This window comes from Phodopus roborovskii, unplaced genomic scaffold (assembly GCF_943737965.1).
Source record: "Phodopus roborovskii unplaced genomic scaffold, PHOROB, whole genome shotgun sequence".
Taxonomy (NCBI): domain Eukaryota; kingdom Metazoa; phylum Chordata; class Mammalia; order Rodentia; family Cricetidae; genus Phodopus; species Phodopus roborovskii.
The window spans coordinates 3907210-3926868 of NW_026126407.1; the positions used below are offsets into that span (position 1 = coordinate 3907210).

Below are 19659 nucleotides of genomic sequence, written 5' to 3' on the forward strand. Positions count from 1 at the left end.
GAGTGCTTACCCCCAATGCCATCTTCAGGTCATCCTGCGTCCCCTGGACCCTTTTCTTGGTCCCCAAACCTCTCTTTCCCCTAAATGACCAGGACCACCCACCTGCCCATTGCTGGGGCAGTCTCCATTCCCAAACGTGCTCGTCACCACCAGCAGTAGTTGCTCGTCCTCCAAGGTGCTTGCCTTGTACTGGCTCATGCAGACAACCTGTGTGGCACACAGGGAACATCAGCCCTCAGCTCCCAGGAGGCCCTCTGCACTCACCCCAGACTCCTTCCACCTAATTGTGTACCTTGGTATTGAAGGCATAGCTGAACAAGGCGGCCAGGTCCCGGGCTAGCACTTCAGACTTCCCTGTCTCAGTGGCAAAGAGTATTGTGGCTCTGACTCGGGAAGCCATGACCTTCCGCATCAACATGGAAGCAAAGAGCACCGCTCTGTGGGGATGTACAGATGGACAGATGCTGTGCTGAGTCAGCTTCCAGAAGAGAATAGAACAGGGACAGCACCAGGGGTGGTGAGGAGGAACATCCTCCACTTCTCACTGCTTGATGGTGGCCCCTGTACACCCTGACTCAGTCCCTTTGGGAAGTTCAGAACAATACAAACAAATGAGTCTCAGAATCAGTGTCTAGAGTTCTGGGTGCCAACACTATAAAGAACATTCTCCATATGCCCTGCCTTTCATGGTGGACACAGGGGCAGCACAGACAGCAACTCTGCCCACTTCCACGTACTTCACCAAGACTCTGAATCGGATCTCTCTCCTCCTCGGCCTCAGTTTCCCATCCTGCCAGATGTGGGTCTTCCATGGATCAACCTGCAGGAAAGAAGGAAGATATGATGGTGAGGGATGGCTGGGCTCAGGCTGGGGGATGCTGGAGAGGCAGAGGACCTCTATAGCACTCATGGAAGCCCATCACACACACCCACATCACCATCCTCAACAAAAGCTCAGAATAGCACCTTCTGTGCCCCACATAGAGCCACAAAGCAGTGGGCACTTGGTTTTCTTTGATAATGTTCCAGAAGGTAGAGGCACACCTGCTTTCAGTATCTCTTTATTGGGTACACTAGATAATGTACAGTCTCATCTGGGCACCTTACAGAGGACAAGGTAGCCCTCAGCTGGCTTGTGCTACCCCAGGTAGTCACAGTACATAGTCTCCACAGCTGAGCTGCAATAGGGAGAAGGTGGGGAGGTTTCTCCCTGACCTGATAGTAGTAGAATGGAGATAGAACATAGTTCAGCATCTCCTGGTGGAACACAGGGGTGATGCTCCCAGACATCGGAGGGACCAGCCAAATCCAGTCTGCAGGGCAGCCTCCTCGGGCCCGGTACTCATTCTGCATGTGCTTCATGAAGGACTCTGAGGCTGTGTGGTGGTCCATGATGGTCACATTCTGCTTCTGAAGGAGAAGATGGAGTGGGCTGAGATAAGGGCAGCAGAGCAGAGTTGGCGAGTGGCTGCATTGGAAAGAGGGCGCTCTATGCGACACACAGACTTAGAGACCTAGGCCATCATCACAGCCTCTCACATGACAGGCAGCCTCAGTCACACGATAGCTTCCCCTCATACCCTTTACGAGCAGCTAGAAACTTCATGCATTGCCAGCAAACACCAAACCTCAGAAGTGGGCCACTCACACAACACCACCTTGTTTCAGGGAAAGAAAACATGAAGTCAAAGGCGGCTCACTTGATGGAGTGCTTGCCTGGCATTGGTGGAGTGCTTGCCTGGCATGTTCCAAGCCCTACAGTATGACTATAATCTCAGCACTCCAGTGGTACAAGCAGAGGCCCAGGAGTTCAAAGTCATCTGCAGCTACATAGGGAGCTCTAGGCTAGCCTATGCTACCAGAGATTCTGTCTCCACAATAAGCAAACACAAGACTACCTTGGTCACTTGTGGGAACAGAGAGGACCAGAATGTAGGGGAAACAAGCCACTCAGGTAGCCTGGAGTGATCCAATAAAAGCAGCTGCGTCCCCAAAGTCTGGGGATCCATTAAACCAAGAGAAATGTATTTATGGCTGTGGAGATGGGTAAGTGGGTAAGGGTTTTGTCATTGAGCCAGATCTGAGTCCCATCCCAGGAACCCCCACAGTGGAAGGAAAGTTGTTCTCTAACCTCCACACTAAGTAAAGAAATGTTTAAAAAATTTTGAAAGAGAAATATGTTTAACATAGTGGTCAAAACTCTGTCCTCTCATTAGCCACGTGACTTCGAGCTACAAGTTTCTTAACCTTGACAAGTCTCAGTTTCCTCATCTGTGAAATGGAAGGCAGCACTTCCTGTATCCTACACTGTGAGGTTGTTGAAAGAATATGAAAATTATATGCTCTCAGTGGGTGTTATCTGTTCCTGCCCGGCCGCCGGGTACTATGAAAGGCTATAGGCAAAGGAGAGACGGCACAAGGCTCCACGCACTGCCAGTAAACAGCAAGCCTTTTGGGGAGGCTGAAGGAGTCAGCCATTTCCATAAGGCCTGGTGGGATTTATGATGGAGGTGAGCAAAGGCTACTTGGGAGGGACAACAGAAAAAGCCTAGTGCCAGGGATAGGCCCAGGGAGAGATGGGAGTCAGGACAGCTGCAAAGAGAGGGCAAGTCTTGAGAGATGGATTTGAGTTGGCCAAGCGAGGTCATTGCTGGGGCAGTATGCTGTATGAGCCAAGGCTCAATACTTGGCTCTTGAGTCAAGCCACACTTCAAACTCGCATACAGCTGCTGCTTGCCTCATGATAGGCCTCTGTGCTGGTGGGCCCGTCTCAAGATGAAAATATCCTCAGCCAAGAATACACTGAGGCAGGTGGTGGTGGTGCATGCCTTTAATCCCAGCACTTGGGAGGCAGAGGCAGGAGGATATCTGTGAGTTTGAGGCCAGCCTGGTCTACAAAGCTACACAGAGAAACCCTGTCTTGAAAAAAACAAAAACAAAACAAAACAGCAACAACAAAAGAATACACCGAATGGACACTGGGGTGTAACTCAGCTGCCTACCATGCACCAAGCCCTGGGTTCAGTCCCTAGTGCCACATTAAAAACCAAATAACTTGGGCAGCTGACCCTGTAATCCCACCACTCTGGAGGTGGATGCAAGAAGATCAGAAGTTACATAGTGAGTTTGAAGCCAGCCTGGGATACATGAGACTCCATCTCAAATCTTTTTTAAAAAAGCACCTTGTCTGCCAGCCATCTTAGCTTGACCATACAGAACACTGAGTGTCAGCTGCTAGCCCTTTTCGTTTGCTTCTGCTGCCCAGCTTTAAAAGACCACCCAGCTACCATCATTAGTCCAGGAAAGATCAAAATTCAAAATCCTTACATGGTTAGCTGTACGTGTCTGTAAACAAGACATTCTCGAGGCTTGCACAAGTTTAAGGCCTGCCTAGACAACAGAGTGATTCAAGGCTAGCCTGGGTAACCTTGCCTCAAAATAAAAAGTAAAAAGGGGACTGGAGAGAAATCAAGATCTCAGAGTTATTCTCCAGTACTGTAAAAATCAAACAACAACAAACCCAAGTAGGGAGCTGTAGAGATGGCTCAGAGGTTAAGAGCACTGGCTGTTCTTACAGAGGTCCTGAGTTCAATTCCCAGCACCCACATGGCAGCTCACAACTGTCTGTAACTCCAGTCCCAAGGGTCTGATGCCCTCTTCTGGCCAGACACTGCACACATGTGGTGCCCAGGCATACATGCAGGCAAAACATCCATATACATAAAATAAAATTTAAAAAATACATATAATAGTAAAAGGTTAAAAAGATTTTTAAAACCCCAAGTAGAGTAGCTCTGAATTCATAGTGCCTTCACATCCAGTGGTGCCATAGTGAGCCAGGGGCTTTCTGTGCACACATACAGTGCCCTTGGATGTCTGAACAGGTTCAATGGAACAGATGATGGCTCCAACAAGCATAGATACACCATCCGTGTACCACGAGTGCCCCTGGGGGCCAACAGAGCTGCCAAATGTGCCTTGTAAATTGTCAGTTAATCCAGCAATGATTTGGTGAGGGAAGTACTATCCCCATTTTGTTTGTTTGTTTGTTGCGCTCTTTGAGAAATAACTCCTGGAGTTTCCCAGCCTGGCCTTGAATTCACCACCCTCCTTCGGCCTCCTAAATGCTGGACTTACAGGCATGCTCCATCATGCCTGGCTACCGTCCCCAGATCCCTGTCCCCAGTGCACAGGAACAAAGCTGAGGAGGGACAGCAAAGTGCAGGCTCATCCCACACAGGAACCAATTGCTGTGTTGACCCTTGTACAGGGAAGCATGAGTGGCCCTGCTCGTGAGGATGGGGCTCACATCCATTGGTCCAGCCATTCCTTAAGTTCCCATTCTATGCCATGAGCTAGACTAGCAGTGTAACAGGGAAGTCAGTCAAGATCCCAGCCCCAGGGATACCCAGCAGCTCACATTTCCAGTGGAGGGAAGAAACAACAAAGAAAGATAGAGGTTGACCTATGACCTGATGCTGGAAACTACCTGAGCAAAGTTAAAAGAAGTAGAAGGAAAAGGGGTGGGACCACGGGGGCGAGCACCACCCAAGGTGGCATGGTCCAGGAAGAGTTCTTCAAGGAGACAGGCAGCTGAGGGTTACAAGAATGGAAGGAGATGGCCAAGGGATGGTTTATAGAAAGGAGATTCTACGAGGAAGGAAAAATGGGGCGGGGTGGGGCGCAGCAGGATGGCCGCAAGGAGTAAAGGTGCCTCCTGCCAAGCTGAGTTTGAATCCTTGGACCCACAGCGTGAAACATGGAACAGATTCTCCTCTGACTTTACACACACACACACACACACACACACACACACACGGTGGCACGGACTTAGAAGTGCTAAGGTCCTGTGGTAGGATTTCAGATAACCTGGGGAGACAGAAGCCAGGCTGCAATGGCTGAGGAAGACGCAGGAGGAGGAGACGGGCCTTGCTGGCTGTAACAGGGGCAGGGAAATGAGAGGGAGCCCAGGGGCTGGCAGGGACTGTTGGCTAGCTGTTCACTCCTGTCCTTCAGCCTGAAGCTGGCACTGCCTATTTGTGCTCTATGGGAATGGTGCAGCAGGGAGGAGCAGCCTCTAAGTGACACCCTTGAGCAATGGAAGCAGAGCCACACACAGTGCTCAAGTGCAGGCTGGGGAGGAAAGGAGATGCCAGGGTTAGAGCAGCATGAATGTAGGAAGCATGAATGCATGCATGCGTGAATGAACCATGCTGCAAGGGGATATCAAGAAACAGATAAATAAGTAGCTGGGTCAAACGACCTTCTTCCAAAGCCTCTACCCATCCGCAAGATGCCCAGCATACCTGGAAACTATGGAGCACGGCCACGTTGATCTCCGTGACAGCCCGGTCTTTCCACAGGGAGGCCAGTGTGTGGGTCTCCAGGCCCATCCTTCTGCCCACTTCCTATAGAAGCCAAGTGATGAGAGTGAGGCAGCTTTGGGGACACACCCAGCAGCCTGCCCCTCCAACTGGCCCAGCTGGGAGCCCTTGTCACCTCCAGGATGTTGTAGCGCTGTGTGTCACAGAAGTCTCGAACGCCAATCTCCGTGCCCATGTACCAACCATTGAAGGGGCAGGCTGGGAATTCAAGGCCACCCACCTCCAGCAGCATGTTGGCTACGGCAGGCAAAGCATACCACTTCAGCCCGAGCTCCTGAAACCAGTCGTACCTGGCAGGGAGAGAGAGCCAGCTGCAGTAAGGGTCTTTTTCTTTGTCTGCTCCACTCAGTCAAAAAAATAATTCATTCAGTAAGAGTCAACCAAAGAAATCCCTTGTCTCTGTTTTTTTGCAACAGGGTCTCATATCCCAGACTGGCCTTGATTTTATGTAGCTGAGGATGGCCTTGAACTTCTAATTCTCGAGACTCCTATCCCCCAAGTGCTAGAATTACAAGCATGCATCACAAACCCAGTTTATGTAGTACTAGGATCAAAACAGGGGCTTCAACCATGCTAAGCAAGCATGCTCAACTGAGCCATATCATCAGCACTAAGTCCTCTTTCAGAGCTGACATCAGTCACCCCACCAGGACCGATAATCAGGGCACACTAGGAGTCATTCATTAAATAAGACATCTCTTTATTCAGGCATTCATGCAAATGGATCAGGTATATGCCAGGCTAAAGACTAAGACTCCAGCTAAGGACTCTGACATCAGACAGATGGGGCTCAAGTTCTGCCTTAGCAATGACTAGGGCGCTTTTAACCTCTCTGAGCCTCTATATCCCCATCAACATAGAGCCAATAGCATCAAACTCACAAACATAATATCATTCATTGGATAGTCACTCCACAAACATCTATAACTAAGCACCTACTATGTGCCCTGCACCTTGTAGCCAGAGGGATATACTGATGAAGAGCAAGATTCTATTCCTGAAGAAGTTACAGTCCAGCATCTAGACTGCAGACCACCGAGAGGTGAACCAATACACCAATAAGAAAAGGGAAAACAAAGTGTGATGTTAAATTGAAGGTGGGCAGTCAGGCAAAGCTTCTCAGGGGCAGTAGTGATAGTATGGGGAACACTTTTTGACAAGAAGACTTGAGCCTTGGACAATTAGAGGAAAGGGCATATCAGGCAGAGGAAGCAGTGTAGGCCCTGAGGCAAGGTCTTGTTCAGAGTATTCAAGGGACAAGACAGCCAGCCCAGGGCCAGCTAGGTGGTAAATCTCCATATATGGAGGGATTTTGCAGAGGTTCAATCCATTTTGTTCTTAAGCACACCACACATACACACATAAAACATAAACACAGACCACATAAACGACCACACATATTTTACACACACACACCATACACACAAACAAGTCACACACAAATATAAACACACTACACATACCATATACAAACATATCACACACACACAAATCACATACGCACAAACATGCACATGTACCACACATACAATCACATGCATTCACATACACATTCATGCACACACACTGAATAAATGAAAGAAAAAAAATTAAAGTGTTGGGAGTGTTGGGAGAGCTGGGCAGTGGGGGTGCACGCCTTTAATCCCAGCACTTGGGACAAAGAAGCAGGACGATCTCTGAGTTCAAGGCCAGCCTGGTCTACAGAGTGAGTTCCAAGGCAGCCAGGGCTACACAGAGAAGCCCTGTCTTGAAAAACAAAACCAAGTGTTGGGAGGAGTGCAAAAGGCTTAGCCGCTCAAGGGCTCTCCTCGGGGCACTGACTCCCAGGCTCCCAGGACCCTGTCAGCTAGACTGCTGCTTCCCATCAGTGGCTCCTCATAAGGCTGAGGCTAGAAAGAGCAAGGCTGCTGCAGAGGGTAAACAAGCTTTGCAACATCTATCCTCTGAGTACAGCTGAAGGCTGGCCTTTCATGCAGGAGAAGCAGCTCCTGAGGAGGGATACATGCGCATAACCTATAGTACCCTTGGTGGCTTACTTGGGATGCTCCATGGGCACCTCCAATACAAGGTTAGGAGGGATTTCAAAGACCTCTGGATCTTGGCCATCAGCCTGCAGAATCAGAGGCAGCACATCGAAGCGGCCATAACGAGGCTTCCAGCCCAGGTCGATGCACAACTGGAGGAGAGAGGAAAGCATTAAGTCTGCAGGCCCAGGCAAGCATCTGTCCTGGGTTCCCGCCCAGAGGGACCCATCAGAGGTTGGACAGGTACCTGGGTGAACTCCAAGCTAGCAGGGTCCCCTCTGATGGTGCCGTCGGGCATCTGGTAGCCAGCGTACCTGATGAGCTGCGAATTCCAGATCCGGAAGTCATGCTTTCCGTCACTCCGCTGGGGGAACACAGTGATGGCCGACCTTCCCCAGGGCAAGGATATTGCAGTTTACCAACTGTCCATGGCTGGGGTAGAACAGGCTCCCAGACAGCCCCCCTCCACTCTCCCCACTCTGTAGTCCCTGTACCCCAATCAGACTGAGATCAACCCCTGACAATGAACCAGTTCCTCTCTATTCCTTAGGACCAAGGAGGAGACCGCCACTCTAGGGAGCCTCGTGTCCCTTCCACACCTCTGGCTTTCACTGCTGATGCTTCTCTTCTCTCAGGTAGTGGCTGCTAGGCAGTCATAGGTTTGCAGTTAGCTGGAGCTGCACTCTGGGGTCTCAGTCACCTCTGCATCTCACCCTGCCACCTCCTTTTCCTTGGTCCCTGTCCTAGTCCCCCATTAGGTATGTATCAAGTGTTTGCCAGACACAAAAATGAATGAATGACAGATTGAGTGCTGTTCAGTCCTCCTGTGTGTGTGTGTGTGTGTGTGAGAGAGAGAGAGAGAGAGAGAGAGAGAGAGAGAAAGAGAGAGAGAGAAAGAGAGAGAGAGATAGAGAGAGAGAGAGAGAGAGAGAGAGAGAGAGAGAGAGAAGGAACATCAATGCCAATGTGACTTTCACATCTAAGAAAGACACCACAGCAAAAGTATAGCCAGGAAATCAGTGTCTCCTTCCCAAACAGGGCAGGAGGACCTTTTATTTGTTTTTTGTATTCAAGATGATAGGGTCTCACTAAGTAGCCCTGGCTGTCCTGGAACTCACTATATAGACTAGACTAGCCTCAAACTCACAAAGATCCCCATGCCGCTGCCTCCTGAGTGAGCTCTTTTTAAAACAAGACAAGGTCTGTCTATGTGGCCCAGACTGGTCTGAAACTCATGGCAATCCTCCTGTCTCAGTCTACCCACTGCTGAGATTACAGATATGTACCACCATGCCCAGCTAAGAAGATTTTTTTCCCTTTGTTTTTGTTTTGTTTTGTTTTTGAGGCAGGAACACATGGAGCCTAGGCTAGCCTTGCACGTGCTATGTAGGTAAGGATGACTTTGAATTCTCTGTCCTCCTGCCTCCACTTTTCCAAGTGCTTAGATAACAGGCATGTGTCACCATGGCCTGCTAGAAGTGGTTTCTTAAAGGTGTAACTGCCTCAGGGTTCTAAGTTAGAAGGGGAAAAGGCTGGGCCTGTGACAGAGGCTAATGGGAAAGAGGTTGCTGTCACCATTCCAGAGCTAAGCCTTATTCCTTTGTCTCTCCCTAGTTTCTTCTGGAGCCAGAGGCTTCTCCAGTAAGCCCTCTGGCCTCTGCTGTCTGAGACTGGCAGGGTGGGCCCAGCACAACTGGAAACGTGTCTCACCTGATGTTGCCGTTGTTGGTGGAATAAAGCAGATGTCTGCAGATATGATGGAACATGTCCTGGGCAGTGCTACAGCTCCGGGCATCGAAGACCTGCATACAGCCCACCAAGACCACACCATGGAAGACAGAGACTTAGGGCTGATTGAAAGTTCCCAGGGAAAGAGGGCAGCCTGCACACCATCACCCAGCAAACACAGATGGTCATACCCTCCCTTCTGCATCAGCAGCACTCGTCTCTAAGCTGCCCTACTCACCGCTGCACTTGAGATGGGGAACAGAGAATCCCACTCAGAAGGCCCCAGTAAAACCAAATCCCCAAGTGTATCTGGCTTTAAGGCACCAAAAGGCAGGGTCCCCACAGTCCCAGCCTGGATCTTTGCCACGGGAGTGTGTGCCATCGTTGAGTCTCCTGGATTTTCTCAGTCCAAGTACACTCAATAGGACCCAACAAAAACTGACCCTCCAAGGAGACGATGGCCTAGGAGGCTAGTATAAATAAAATGTTCTCTAGGAGCCAAGAACGTAAACATTGTAGGCAAACACTCGAAGCACCAAGACTTTGGGAATAAGACATCCAAGGTTGACGTTTGTTTCATGGTGACATGTGGTCTCCCACATTTAACTTGAGAGTGGGTTGTCTAGAACCCCTGGTGCTAAAATAAGATTCCAGGTCCTAGAGGGGGACCTGGGATACCCTGCCTGAGGGATAGGCTGCAGTCTGCGGAGCCTTGGCCACTTGCTCCATCTCAGGACCTGCCCATCCTGCTTCATTCTTCTGCTCTGTCCCTGAGGCTCACCTGAAGGTTGGCCCATTGGATCCTGCCGATGCAGCGAGGGGCGTTCCGCCAGGCAAGCTTGGTGGCAAAGATGAGCTCATCCCGTGTCAGCTGGTAGGTTCCTGTTGTTTCTATGTCCTTTGTTACGGCTTCCACCCTGGCCAGATGTTCCTCTATTTTTGCCCTGGGGGACAGGAAGCCATCAGGAAGATCAACAATAGCAGTCCTTTATATGGATATTAATTCAATCCCCAGAAAGTAGGAACTGAATTTGGACACCAGAAAAGCAAACTGTCCTCTTTGGTACACTGTCCCCTATAGGGCTGGCTTTGTGACCCACTCTTAGTTACTAGGGGCCAATTTTTAATACTCTAACATCTTCACCCTGAAAGTTGTCATCATCACCATCATCTTGAGACAGGTCTTGTTATGTAGCCCAGGCCAGCGTAGAACTTCTGATCCTCCTTCCTCCATCTCCCAAATACCTGGGATAGCAGATGCATGCCACCTCTAGTAAGTTAGGACCTACTGTCATGTTTACTTTGCAATCAAAGGCCTTAAGGCTCTAGAGTGGAAAATACCAAGCCCAAGAACGCAAGCATGGTAACAGAGAAATGAGGACACAGACCCAGGTGTCTCGCTGTCAAGGCCAGGCTCCTAACTGTCTGCAGTAGACGGGACCTTCTACCTTCCCCCCAAGGGAAAACTGCAGGCTTGCCGGTTCCTCAGAAGGCAAGGCAGGCCCAGACAAGACCTGAGGTCAGGACTCAGCCTGAAGAACCCTAGAGCCCACCCAAAGGAGCCATACTCAGTGATTTAAGCATACTTCAAAATTATCCCATGGGAGAGGAACTAGGTCACAACGACTTTGCAACACACCCACACCACAGCAACCTTGAGATTTCCAACCTGCACCACCAAAGGCTTTCGAAATGGCAACAAACAAAATTATTTAAAGAATGAACTCATGATTAAGGGCAGTGGAGGACTTGGAATGAAACAGCCTTTGGGGCAGGTGGAGGAGTGTCTTGGCAACTCCTTTTTGATTACAGAAAGACTTGAAGACTCTGTGATGTTTGTACCTGTACAGGGCAACTTCTGGGTGAGGTTGGTGTCCTTCATCATCAGAGGAAGTTTCAAGAAATACCCCCCACTCTGTACCCAAGCATGAAAATGGCAGTGCCCATGGTATGGGGATGCCATGTAAAAGGAGAGAGATGAACTCTTAGTGCCGTTTACTGAAAAGTGGAAGATTTGGCCTTGCCTGTTGTAATCTAAGGAGTGGTCCTGAGCAAAGCCATCCTCTCCGTGTAAAGAACAGCGCAGCGATGATGGTATCGAGAAGGAACGAGCAGCCTTTGTCTTAGTCGGTCTTTTATAGGACTCTCAAGAGGGAGACAACTGTCTGGCTTCCCTGACTCAGAACAGCTTATGAAGCCATAGTCATATTTTATCCCTCTATACCAACGTGTAACTTCTAGAATACTTTGGGTTGGGAAGGGAGACATGGCTCTCACACAGTTATAAATGATCTCACAGCACAGTATTAACTCAGTTATAGACTTGTAAAGGCAAATTGAAAACCCACACACAGTAACATTGAAGCTTCCAACACCCATGAGAATATAACATGTGGAAACACATAAGAAATATGACTTTTAAAAGAATATTTTAGCCAGGCAGTGGTGGAGCATGCCTTTAGTCCCAGCACTTGGGAGGCAGAGGCAGGTGGATCTCTGTGAGTTCAAGACCAGCTGGTCTACAAGAGCTAGTTCCAGGACAGCCTCCCAAACCACAGAGAAACCCTGTCAAAAAAAAAAAAAAAAAAAAACCAAAAAACAAACGAACAAAAGAGAATATTTTAAACTTATTTTTTTGTGGATTTTTGTTGTTTGTTTGAGTCAGGGACTCACTCTTAAAATTATTTTTCATGTTTTCTCCCAATTTCCTTAGATTTTTTTTCATTGTTTTGTTTTGAGACAGAGTCTCACTAGGTAACCTGGGCTGGCTTAGAGTTCACTATATAGACCAGTGTGGCCTCAAACTCACAGAGATTCTCCTGCCTCTGCCTTCTGAGTACTGGGATTAAAGGTGTGTGCCTCCACACTCAGTGAATTTTACTTTTAGTATTTTCTTTACCACTGTTCCTTCTCTGTTCTTTTTTGTGTGTGGCACCAGGGACTGAACCTAACCAAACTTGGCTTTTTCTACCTACCTCCTCAGCCCCCTGCCTCTGCATTTGTTTGTTTGTTTGTTTGTTTTAGCCTTTTAGTTTAAGACAGGTTCTCACTATGTTGCCCAGGCTGTCACCTAGGCGTCCTTGAACTTGGAACCCTCCTGCAAGGACCGTGGTCTCCATGGTAACTGGAACTACAGGTCTGCACCACCAGGCCCACCTTACATAGTATGTGGTTTCTCATGTCATGTTTCAGGGTCACTAGAAATGCTGTGGTGGCTCTTAGTCTTGAAAAGATTTGGATGGTCGCTCTCAGAAAGTCAGGAGCTGAAAAGGTTCCGATTTTCTGTATATACAGATGTCTAAGTCCACTTTGATGAAAGCCAGCAGCTGCTGGTGTCCCTGCACCCTGGGGACTGGCTATTGTTCATCATTCCTGGGGACCAAGATATGGACTTGTGACTATGGAAAATGAGAAGTAAAGGTTTTTTCCCAGGCACTGGGCACAGCTTTGTAGTTTCCCAGGGTTCCTTAAGACCCAACTAGCTATGTTTGAAATGCCAGCTGGGTATCCCAGCTCCAAGAAGAGTCAGGACCCAGAAGGGCCAAAGGACTCCATGCTAGGCTCCACATTGAGGCTAACAGCCAGGGTCTCAGCACCAGCACCCCAGGCTCCCAGGGTGCATCTTCAAGGAAGTCCTATCCCCTCATGAGGCTGCTGCCCTTGGTCCAGGGGGCCAGGCATGTGTTCTGCAAGCCCCCAGGTAGAAGATGGGACCTCATGTCAGACACAGCTCTGGCATCCAATAGACAGGTGGAGCAGGTATCACCAAGAACAACAGTTTCTGTTATGGGTCCCAGATACCCTTCTATGTCCCATGTCCAAGGTGGAACTGCTATGTGAGACTGGACCACAGAATGACACTGCCACTCTGTAACCAGCTGCAGAGCAGACATTCGCTGTCTTGGTGTCAGTCATTCTTACAACCACTTGTGTATCTTGGATAGAAAGTTTTAAGGAGGCTATATTACTTAGTTACATATTATATTGGGACAATTACAATGTCCTATATTCAGGCATTAGCTTGTGGATCTGTCATCCTAGTACTTGGACAATCGTGGGAAGAAGCTAGCCTCCACTATTTCATGAGATGCTGTCTCAAAAAACATACACAGAGGGGCCAGAGAGATGTCTCATTGTGTAAAGACACTTGTCACTAAGTCTGATGATCTCAGTACAGTCCCAGGAACCCACACTGTGGAAGGAGATGCCCAACTCCCACAAACTGTCCTCTGACTTTCATACACTTACTGTGGCTCAGGTACCCCATTCTCCAACAAACAAACAAATAAATAAATGCTTAAAAATTAAAATACATACAATGATAACTAAGACTTCGGTTCATTACAGGCCAGCACAGTTCTTAGCTCTTAATTGCCTCTAATTCATTTAAACTTCATACAAACTCCTACAAGGTGGGCATATTATAACAGATATTTTCAGGCAAGAAAACCAAGGCACACCCAGGTTTGAACCTGTGTAGGTAGATGATTGGACCTCAGCTCTTAACCACATCACACAGCCCCTCCTGGATCACAGTTGTATGCATTGACAACAAAATTGGCAACTGGCAATGAAGAAAATCTTTGTATTTCAGACACGTATTTGTTAACAGAGTGACTGACTGACTGACTGGCTTAAGAATGAAGGAGTCTGGGTAATGGACTCATGGCAGCCTCATGGGGTAAGAAGACGAAAACACCCCAGGAGTGCAGCACCCCGCCAAGTCAGGTATTCTGGACTCTAGCTAGACTAGGATGATGCCAGCGGTACCTCTGGGAATCTTGCTCACATCTGTAGGAGGAGAGAGAGGCCTGAGCATGTAGTCACTAAGCTTCCGTCTACAATGTCTGAGACATTGTTTCACAGCCCCTAGGCTAGGACACTTTTCTAAACTTGCCCATATCTCATGGCTGTCTAATAAACCAGGCTATAAGATCCCCATATTACAGATGGGTAAGTTGAGGCCCATTGCATTTCCCCAGGACTCAGGAGTGGTCTGTGGTGGAGCCAGAACCCTAGCCAGTACACTCTCCCCTACATTGCCAGACATCATAACAGTGCCTAAGCCTCCTCCAGGCTCTGCTCAGCCTAGAACCGCTGGCAAGTCTGGAGACTGCAGAGTTCACAGGTTAGTGTGGGACAGTTGGAGACAGGACAGCCCCAGGGAGGTGGGGAAATGTGACCCTCACAGAAGCCACACTTACTCTGTGAAAGAGCCATAATACTGGTTGATGAACTCAATGGCTTGAGGCAGAAGCTCCTCCAGGGAGATGGGCTTGTCTCTGGGGCCTCTGATCAAATTCTTGGGGTTCATGATGGACCCCAAGCAAGATTTGGACCTGCAGGTGAACTCCTAGGAGAAGAAACAGGGGGTGAGTAGGTCTCCAATTCTCTTCCTTCCTCCCACCCTACCCCCAGGCAGTCAGCTGGCCTTCTTCTAGCTGCTGTGTTCACAGTGACGCTACACAGGCACCGTCTCCTTGGGGTCTACCAAGATTTCTCCCAGCCTAACTCCCCTTGCCTTTCCTGAGATCCAGTCTGTAAGAGCTTGTTTCCCTGTTCTGTCAGCTAAAGACCCAGAGCCAGCCTCAGAGAAAACTCCATAGCTTCCTCCTAGTGAACGTCTTGCCTGCTCTCCTTTCTAAGAGACCCAGCTGGCTCCAGTGTCAGCCTACAGAAAATGGATGAGCAGCTGAACTTTCCACAGTCAGGGAGGCACAGAAAGAAATGCCAGAATGATGGATGCCCAGATGTTAACTGTGGCATTTCTCTGTTTTGCTTTGGTTGGTTTTGGTATTGTTTTTGAGACAAGATCTTATATGGCCCAGGCTGGCCTCAAATGCACTACATAGCAGGTCACCTAGAACGCCTAACCCCCTGCCTCTATCTTCCAAGTGCTGAGATTACAGACAGTTTGTGGGGGGTTTGGGAAATCATCCTGCCTCACAGCCTTTTTGGTTCTTTCCCAGTTTATAACCACAACATGAACTCTTTTTTTTTTTCCCCTTCTTTCTCTCTCTTTTGTTTGTTTTGTTTTGTGTTTTATTGTTTTGAGACAATCTCTCATTATGTATCTCTGGCTGTCCCAGAACTCACTATGTAGACCTGGCTAGCCTCAAACTCAGACATCTGCTTGCCTCTTCCAAGTGCTGGAATTAAAAGGCATGCACCACCACACTCAGCCTCATAAACATGAATTCTAGAGCCAGAGTAAGGACCTTAAAGGCAGGAAGGAACCTTAAAAGACAATTAGTTCCCGTTCACCGGTTGCTCGAACCCTGTTGCCTCCCTATCAAACAGTACTTGAAACTCTTCCAGTCACAGGGAGCCCATTGATTTCTCTGTCAGTCAGTCAGCTTTGGACAATTCTAATAGAAGACTCTCAGATACTCTTGAAATCTAAGAAAATACTGGTTCCTGCAGCCTTTTGTCTGACCTCCTAGGTTATCTGCTGCCTAATCAGATGGTTAGCAGGAAACAGCCCTATTAACACTCCCAACTGTAATTTATGAAAACAGTTCCCAGCATCTTTTGTCTGAGAAGATGGCTGTCTATTAAGTCCAGGGGATATGTGATGGACCCACAAAGGGCCCTTATGGAACCCTAGCTAGGACAAAGGTGGTCCTCCCCAGCCCCCAGACTTCTCACCGACATGGCCTTGTGGTGAAGGGTGTCTTGCAAAATCTCTCCACTGCCCCAGTTTTTGATCTTCACGTGGTGTGGGCGGGTCAATGGAGACACATGCAGCTCGTCCAGGGGCTCCGGACCATTCTGAGATAGGTAAACATCCAGGGTTTTCCAAATGCCCGAAACCCCAACAACCCCGCACCTCTGTACTCCAGAGCTTTGTGTGGAGACACAAAGTGGGGCACACACACAGGACCAGTCCTCAGTCCTCCACCTGTCCCGGAATTTGGGATAGTGCCAGCTGAGTGCTGCAGGTGGCTGGGCCAGAGCCAGGCTTCTGTCCTTACCAAGGCCCAGCCAGTGCTGGCTCATGAGGGGAATTCAAGTTAGATGGGAGGCCACTGCTGCAGCTGAGCCTGCCAAGGACAGAACTGGGAGCTTCGAAGGTAAGAGATACTTCACTGTCCTGCTTCCCCGGGGACACCTTTCCCTTTGCCCATCTCTGCCACCTCTCTACAGTCCTCAGGATGGAAAGGCTTCAGGAAGATGGGATCCATGGCTGGAAGCCAGGGGCTCAGTCTAGAGGCTCAACAGCTAAATCTGAGATCATTCTCAATTGTCCCACCCGTAGTTCCAGGAAAGGTCTTAAAGGGAGGACACCCATACTCTCAACCACCCAGACAAGTTATCTTGGTGCTGGTGCACCTTGGGGACCTGGGGACCACCTCTCCTGATCATCAAGACTGGCCTATTGTTTCCAGCATCCTTAGCTCCCTCTGTACCCCAGACCTGGGTTGCTCTACTCACTGCCCAGGCCCTGGCTTCCTGTGCTCTCCATCCCAGTATCCAAAGGGCTGTGTAGCCTGAATTTCCCAAGGAGATGCAAGAAGGACCTTCCCAGTTGGTTGTGACCAAACCACTGACCTGCACTGTCCCAGTGAGGGGCTGCAGGGAATCATTGTGGTGCTTGGCAGCAGGTCTGTGACCCTTACAGTCATCCTGTGTTGTTGGGCTGTGAAAAGATGGTTATTGTGAGATGGAGTCTGGGAGTGGAGAGGGTCTTGGGAGGCCTCTGTGAGTCCCTATCTGGCAGATGAGGCACTGGGTGCTAGAGGTGGGAATGACCTGTCCCTGGCTTCCCATAAAGGAGGACGAGGGAGCCAGTCTCAGGGACTCGCATCATCACCTTCCCTCTTCATCTTTACTCTGAGCACCCAAAGCTAAAATGATATGAGGGGAGCAAGCCAAAACTATTCAGGCAGGAGCACACAGAAGCTCTGGGGAATGCCCTTCTCAGAAAGCCAAGTGCAAATTCTCACTCTTCCCAGGGTGTAGTTTAAGCCGGGCATGGTAGCACATGCCTTGAATCCCAGCATCTGGCAGGTGGTGGCAGAAGGATCAAGAGTTCAAGGACAGCCTTAGCTACATAGAAAGTTCAAAACCAGTCTAAATCTGCCTACAAAACACACAAACAACCCCCCAAAACACTTAATTTAACTTATTTATTCTGTATATCATACTAGCTTCCAACTCATGGCAATCCATCTGCCTGAGCCTCCTGAATGCTGGGATTACAAGTACAAGCCAAAAATGCCTGGTACTCCAAGTATTTATCTTGTAAAAAGTGAAAGGAACAAAAGTCAGGTATGGATGGCACATAGGTGTGATCCTAACACCTAGAAAGTAGAATCAGAAGGATCAAGAGTTCAAGGTCATCATTGGCTACATAGGGAATTCAAAGCTAGCCTGTGCTACTTGACACCTATTTTAAAAAATAGGATTAAAAAAAAAAAAAAAAAACCAGTGGGGAAAAAAAGAAAATGTAAAAAAAAAAAAAAAAAGGACCAGACATGATGGCACATGCCTTTAATCACAGCACTCAAGAGGCAGAGGAAGACAGATTTCAAAGTTTCAGGAAAGCCATGGCTATACAGAGAAACTCTGGGAAAACAAAGGAAGGGAGGGAAGGAGGGAGGGGAAGAGGGAGGGTAGAGAAGCTATGTCTGCTGGTGAAGTTGCAGCCACATTTCTAGCTGAGTTGAAGATAAACTCTTGACACCAGAAAGAAAAAAATGAAACAAAACAAAAACATGGTCACTGCCTCAACTATCCACACTGCATAATTCCTACTACAATGAACCGTTATGATGGTTCTCCGTCATTAGTAGTTACTGTTGGGAATCTCTCACTTTACCCAATTTATAAATTAAACTTTATCATTGATAAGTATGGGTAGAACAAAAAGAAGACACATGTAAGGTTCATTATTGTTGTGGCTTCAGACATCCCCTGTGGTCCTAGAGAGTGTCCTCACAGATGCAAAGGACATCTGCAGGCATCACAAAGCAACTTATATCTGAACTAAGTTATGGGCCAACCCTGAAAAGTGTCCTGTATATGAGCCATGAAAAAGATCCCTTGCTTGCTAACACCTTGACCTAGACCCATTCATGTGCATTCTTGTAAAATCCTGATTTGACTGTGTGTGGTAGCACATCTCTGTGATCCCAGAAGCAAGGCGGCAGAGGTAGAGGGATATTCCATGAGTTCCAAGCCAGGCTGGGCTACATAGTAAGACACTGTCTCAAAAACAAACAAGCAAACCCCAAATCTGAAGAGATGGCTCAGTGTTTAAAAATACTTGTTTTTCTTGCAGAGGACCTACGGTTAGACTTCCTGCACCCACAGGTGGCTCACAACTTTAGTCCTAGGAGATCTGACACCCTCTTCTGGCTGACATGAGCAGCAGGCATGAATGTGGTACACAAGCATGCCTGCATGCAAACATCTATACACATAAAACAAATAAATCTTTTTAAAAAAAATGAAACAAAACCCCCAAACTCCAGTTTTAGTTACCTCCCTGCTTAGTCTTTTAGTAATAAGTCACCCTGGTCCCTCACCCCAGAGTGAGGTTTGGTTGTCCCCGTCTTACCTTCGGCAAGAATCTTGTTGGATCAGTTCAGTGAGAATCTTCCTTATCTTTGGCAGTAACTTGCCCTTACCCTGCTGTGTTTGGGTGGAACCCTATCTTTCCCTTCACTGCAAGACTGCAGTGGCCCACCCCAGGGACCGTCCTCAGGAAAGTTCTCCTTGTGGTGTGTGAGCAAGTATCACCATGGGGAAAGCTAGCTGACTGGTGCTCGGAAGGAACCCCAGCGCTCAAGGCGAGGCAGGGAAATTGTTTAGCCTGGGCTATATAGTAAGGGGCTATCTCAAAAAACAAATACAAAACAGCAACCAACAAACACCCCTCCTCCACCCACCCAACCCCCAAAACACTAAACAAACAAAATCATGGAACATTTCTTTTTTGGTGGCTTGAGGCAGTTTCTTGTACTTCTGGTTGCCCTTGAACTCACTATTCAGCGGATGATGTCCTTGAACTCTTGCCTCTACCTCCTGAGTGCTGGGATTACAGGCATGTACTGCCACAACCAGCTGAAAAATTTTTTCTTATACATGCTCCCCTGGTCTGGACTGGTAGAGACTTAAGAGAGGTGAAAATTCGAACCCTCTCTCTGGTAAGTAAGAGAAGACCATGTAAAAATACTTATATTGATAGAAATGGGTTAATATTTAAGATAGATCTAGCCAATAAGGAACGCTAGTAACAGGCCAACATCTTTATATCTAATACAGCATCTCTTGTGTTATTTGGGGCTGAGGCAGCTGTGGGATCAGGCTGGAGGGAAAACTGCTCGTAACACTTCACCAGAAAGAAAAAAGGAAGCCAAGATTTGCTTTCTCACCAGCCCCCTTTGACCCATCCTTTGAATCCAGCCCACCCTGGGTTTCACAATTTGGGGGATAGATTTAGATCAGAAACCTCCCCTGGGCTGCAATAATAGACTTAAAGACAATGTCACTGTCTACATAAGCACTTCACCTAAACA

At 48.3% G+C, this 19659-nt stretch overlaps 1 protein-coding gene across 1 annotated transcript in view; it reads right to left on the bottom strand.

The window, feature by feature from the left end:
* Nos2 (nitric oxide synthase 2) overlaps positions 1–19659 on the bottom strand; it is a 35623-nt gene that overhangs the window by 14677 nt on the left and 1287 nt on the right. Inside the window, exons 2-14 of the mRNA XM_051179842.1 lie at positions 16688–16775; positions 15785–15907; positions 14341–14489; positions 9918–10080; positions 9119–9210; positions 7656–7797; positions 7421–7560; positions 5500–5674; positions 5307–5408; positions 1216–1410; positions 738–820; positions 293–437; positions 103–207 (exon numbers count right to left, since the gene is read on the bottom strand). Coding sequence (XP_051035799.1) covers positions 103–207; positions 293–437; positions 738–820; positions 1216–1410; positions 5307–5408; positions 5500–5674; positions 7421–7560; positions 7656–7797; positions 9119–9210; positions 9918–10080; positions 14341–14489; positions 15785–15907; positions 16688–16775 — 1702 coding nt within the window. The remainder of the gene's footprint in view (positions 1–102; positions 208–292; positions 438–737; positions 821–1215; positions 1411–5306; positions 5409–5499; positions 5675–7420; positions 7561–7655; positions 7798–9118; positions 9211–9917; positions 10081–14340; positions 14490–15784; positions 15908–16687; positions 16776–19659) is intronic.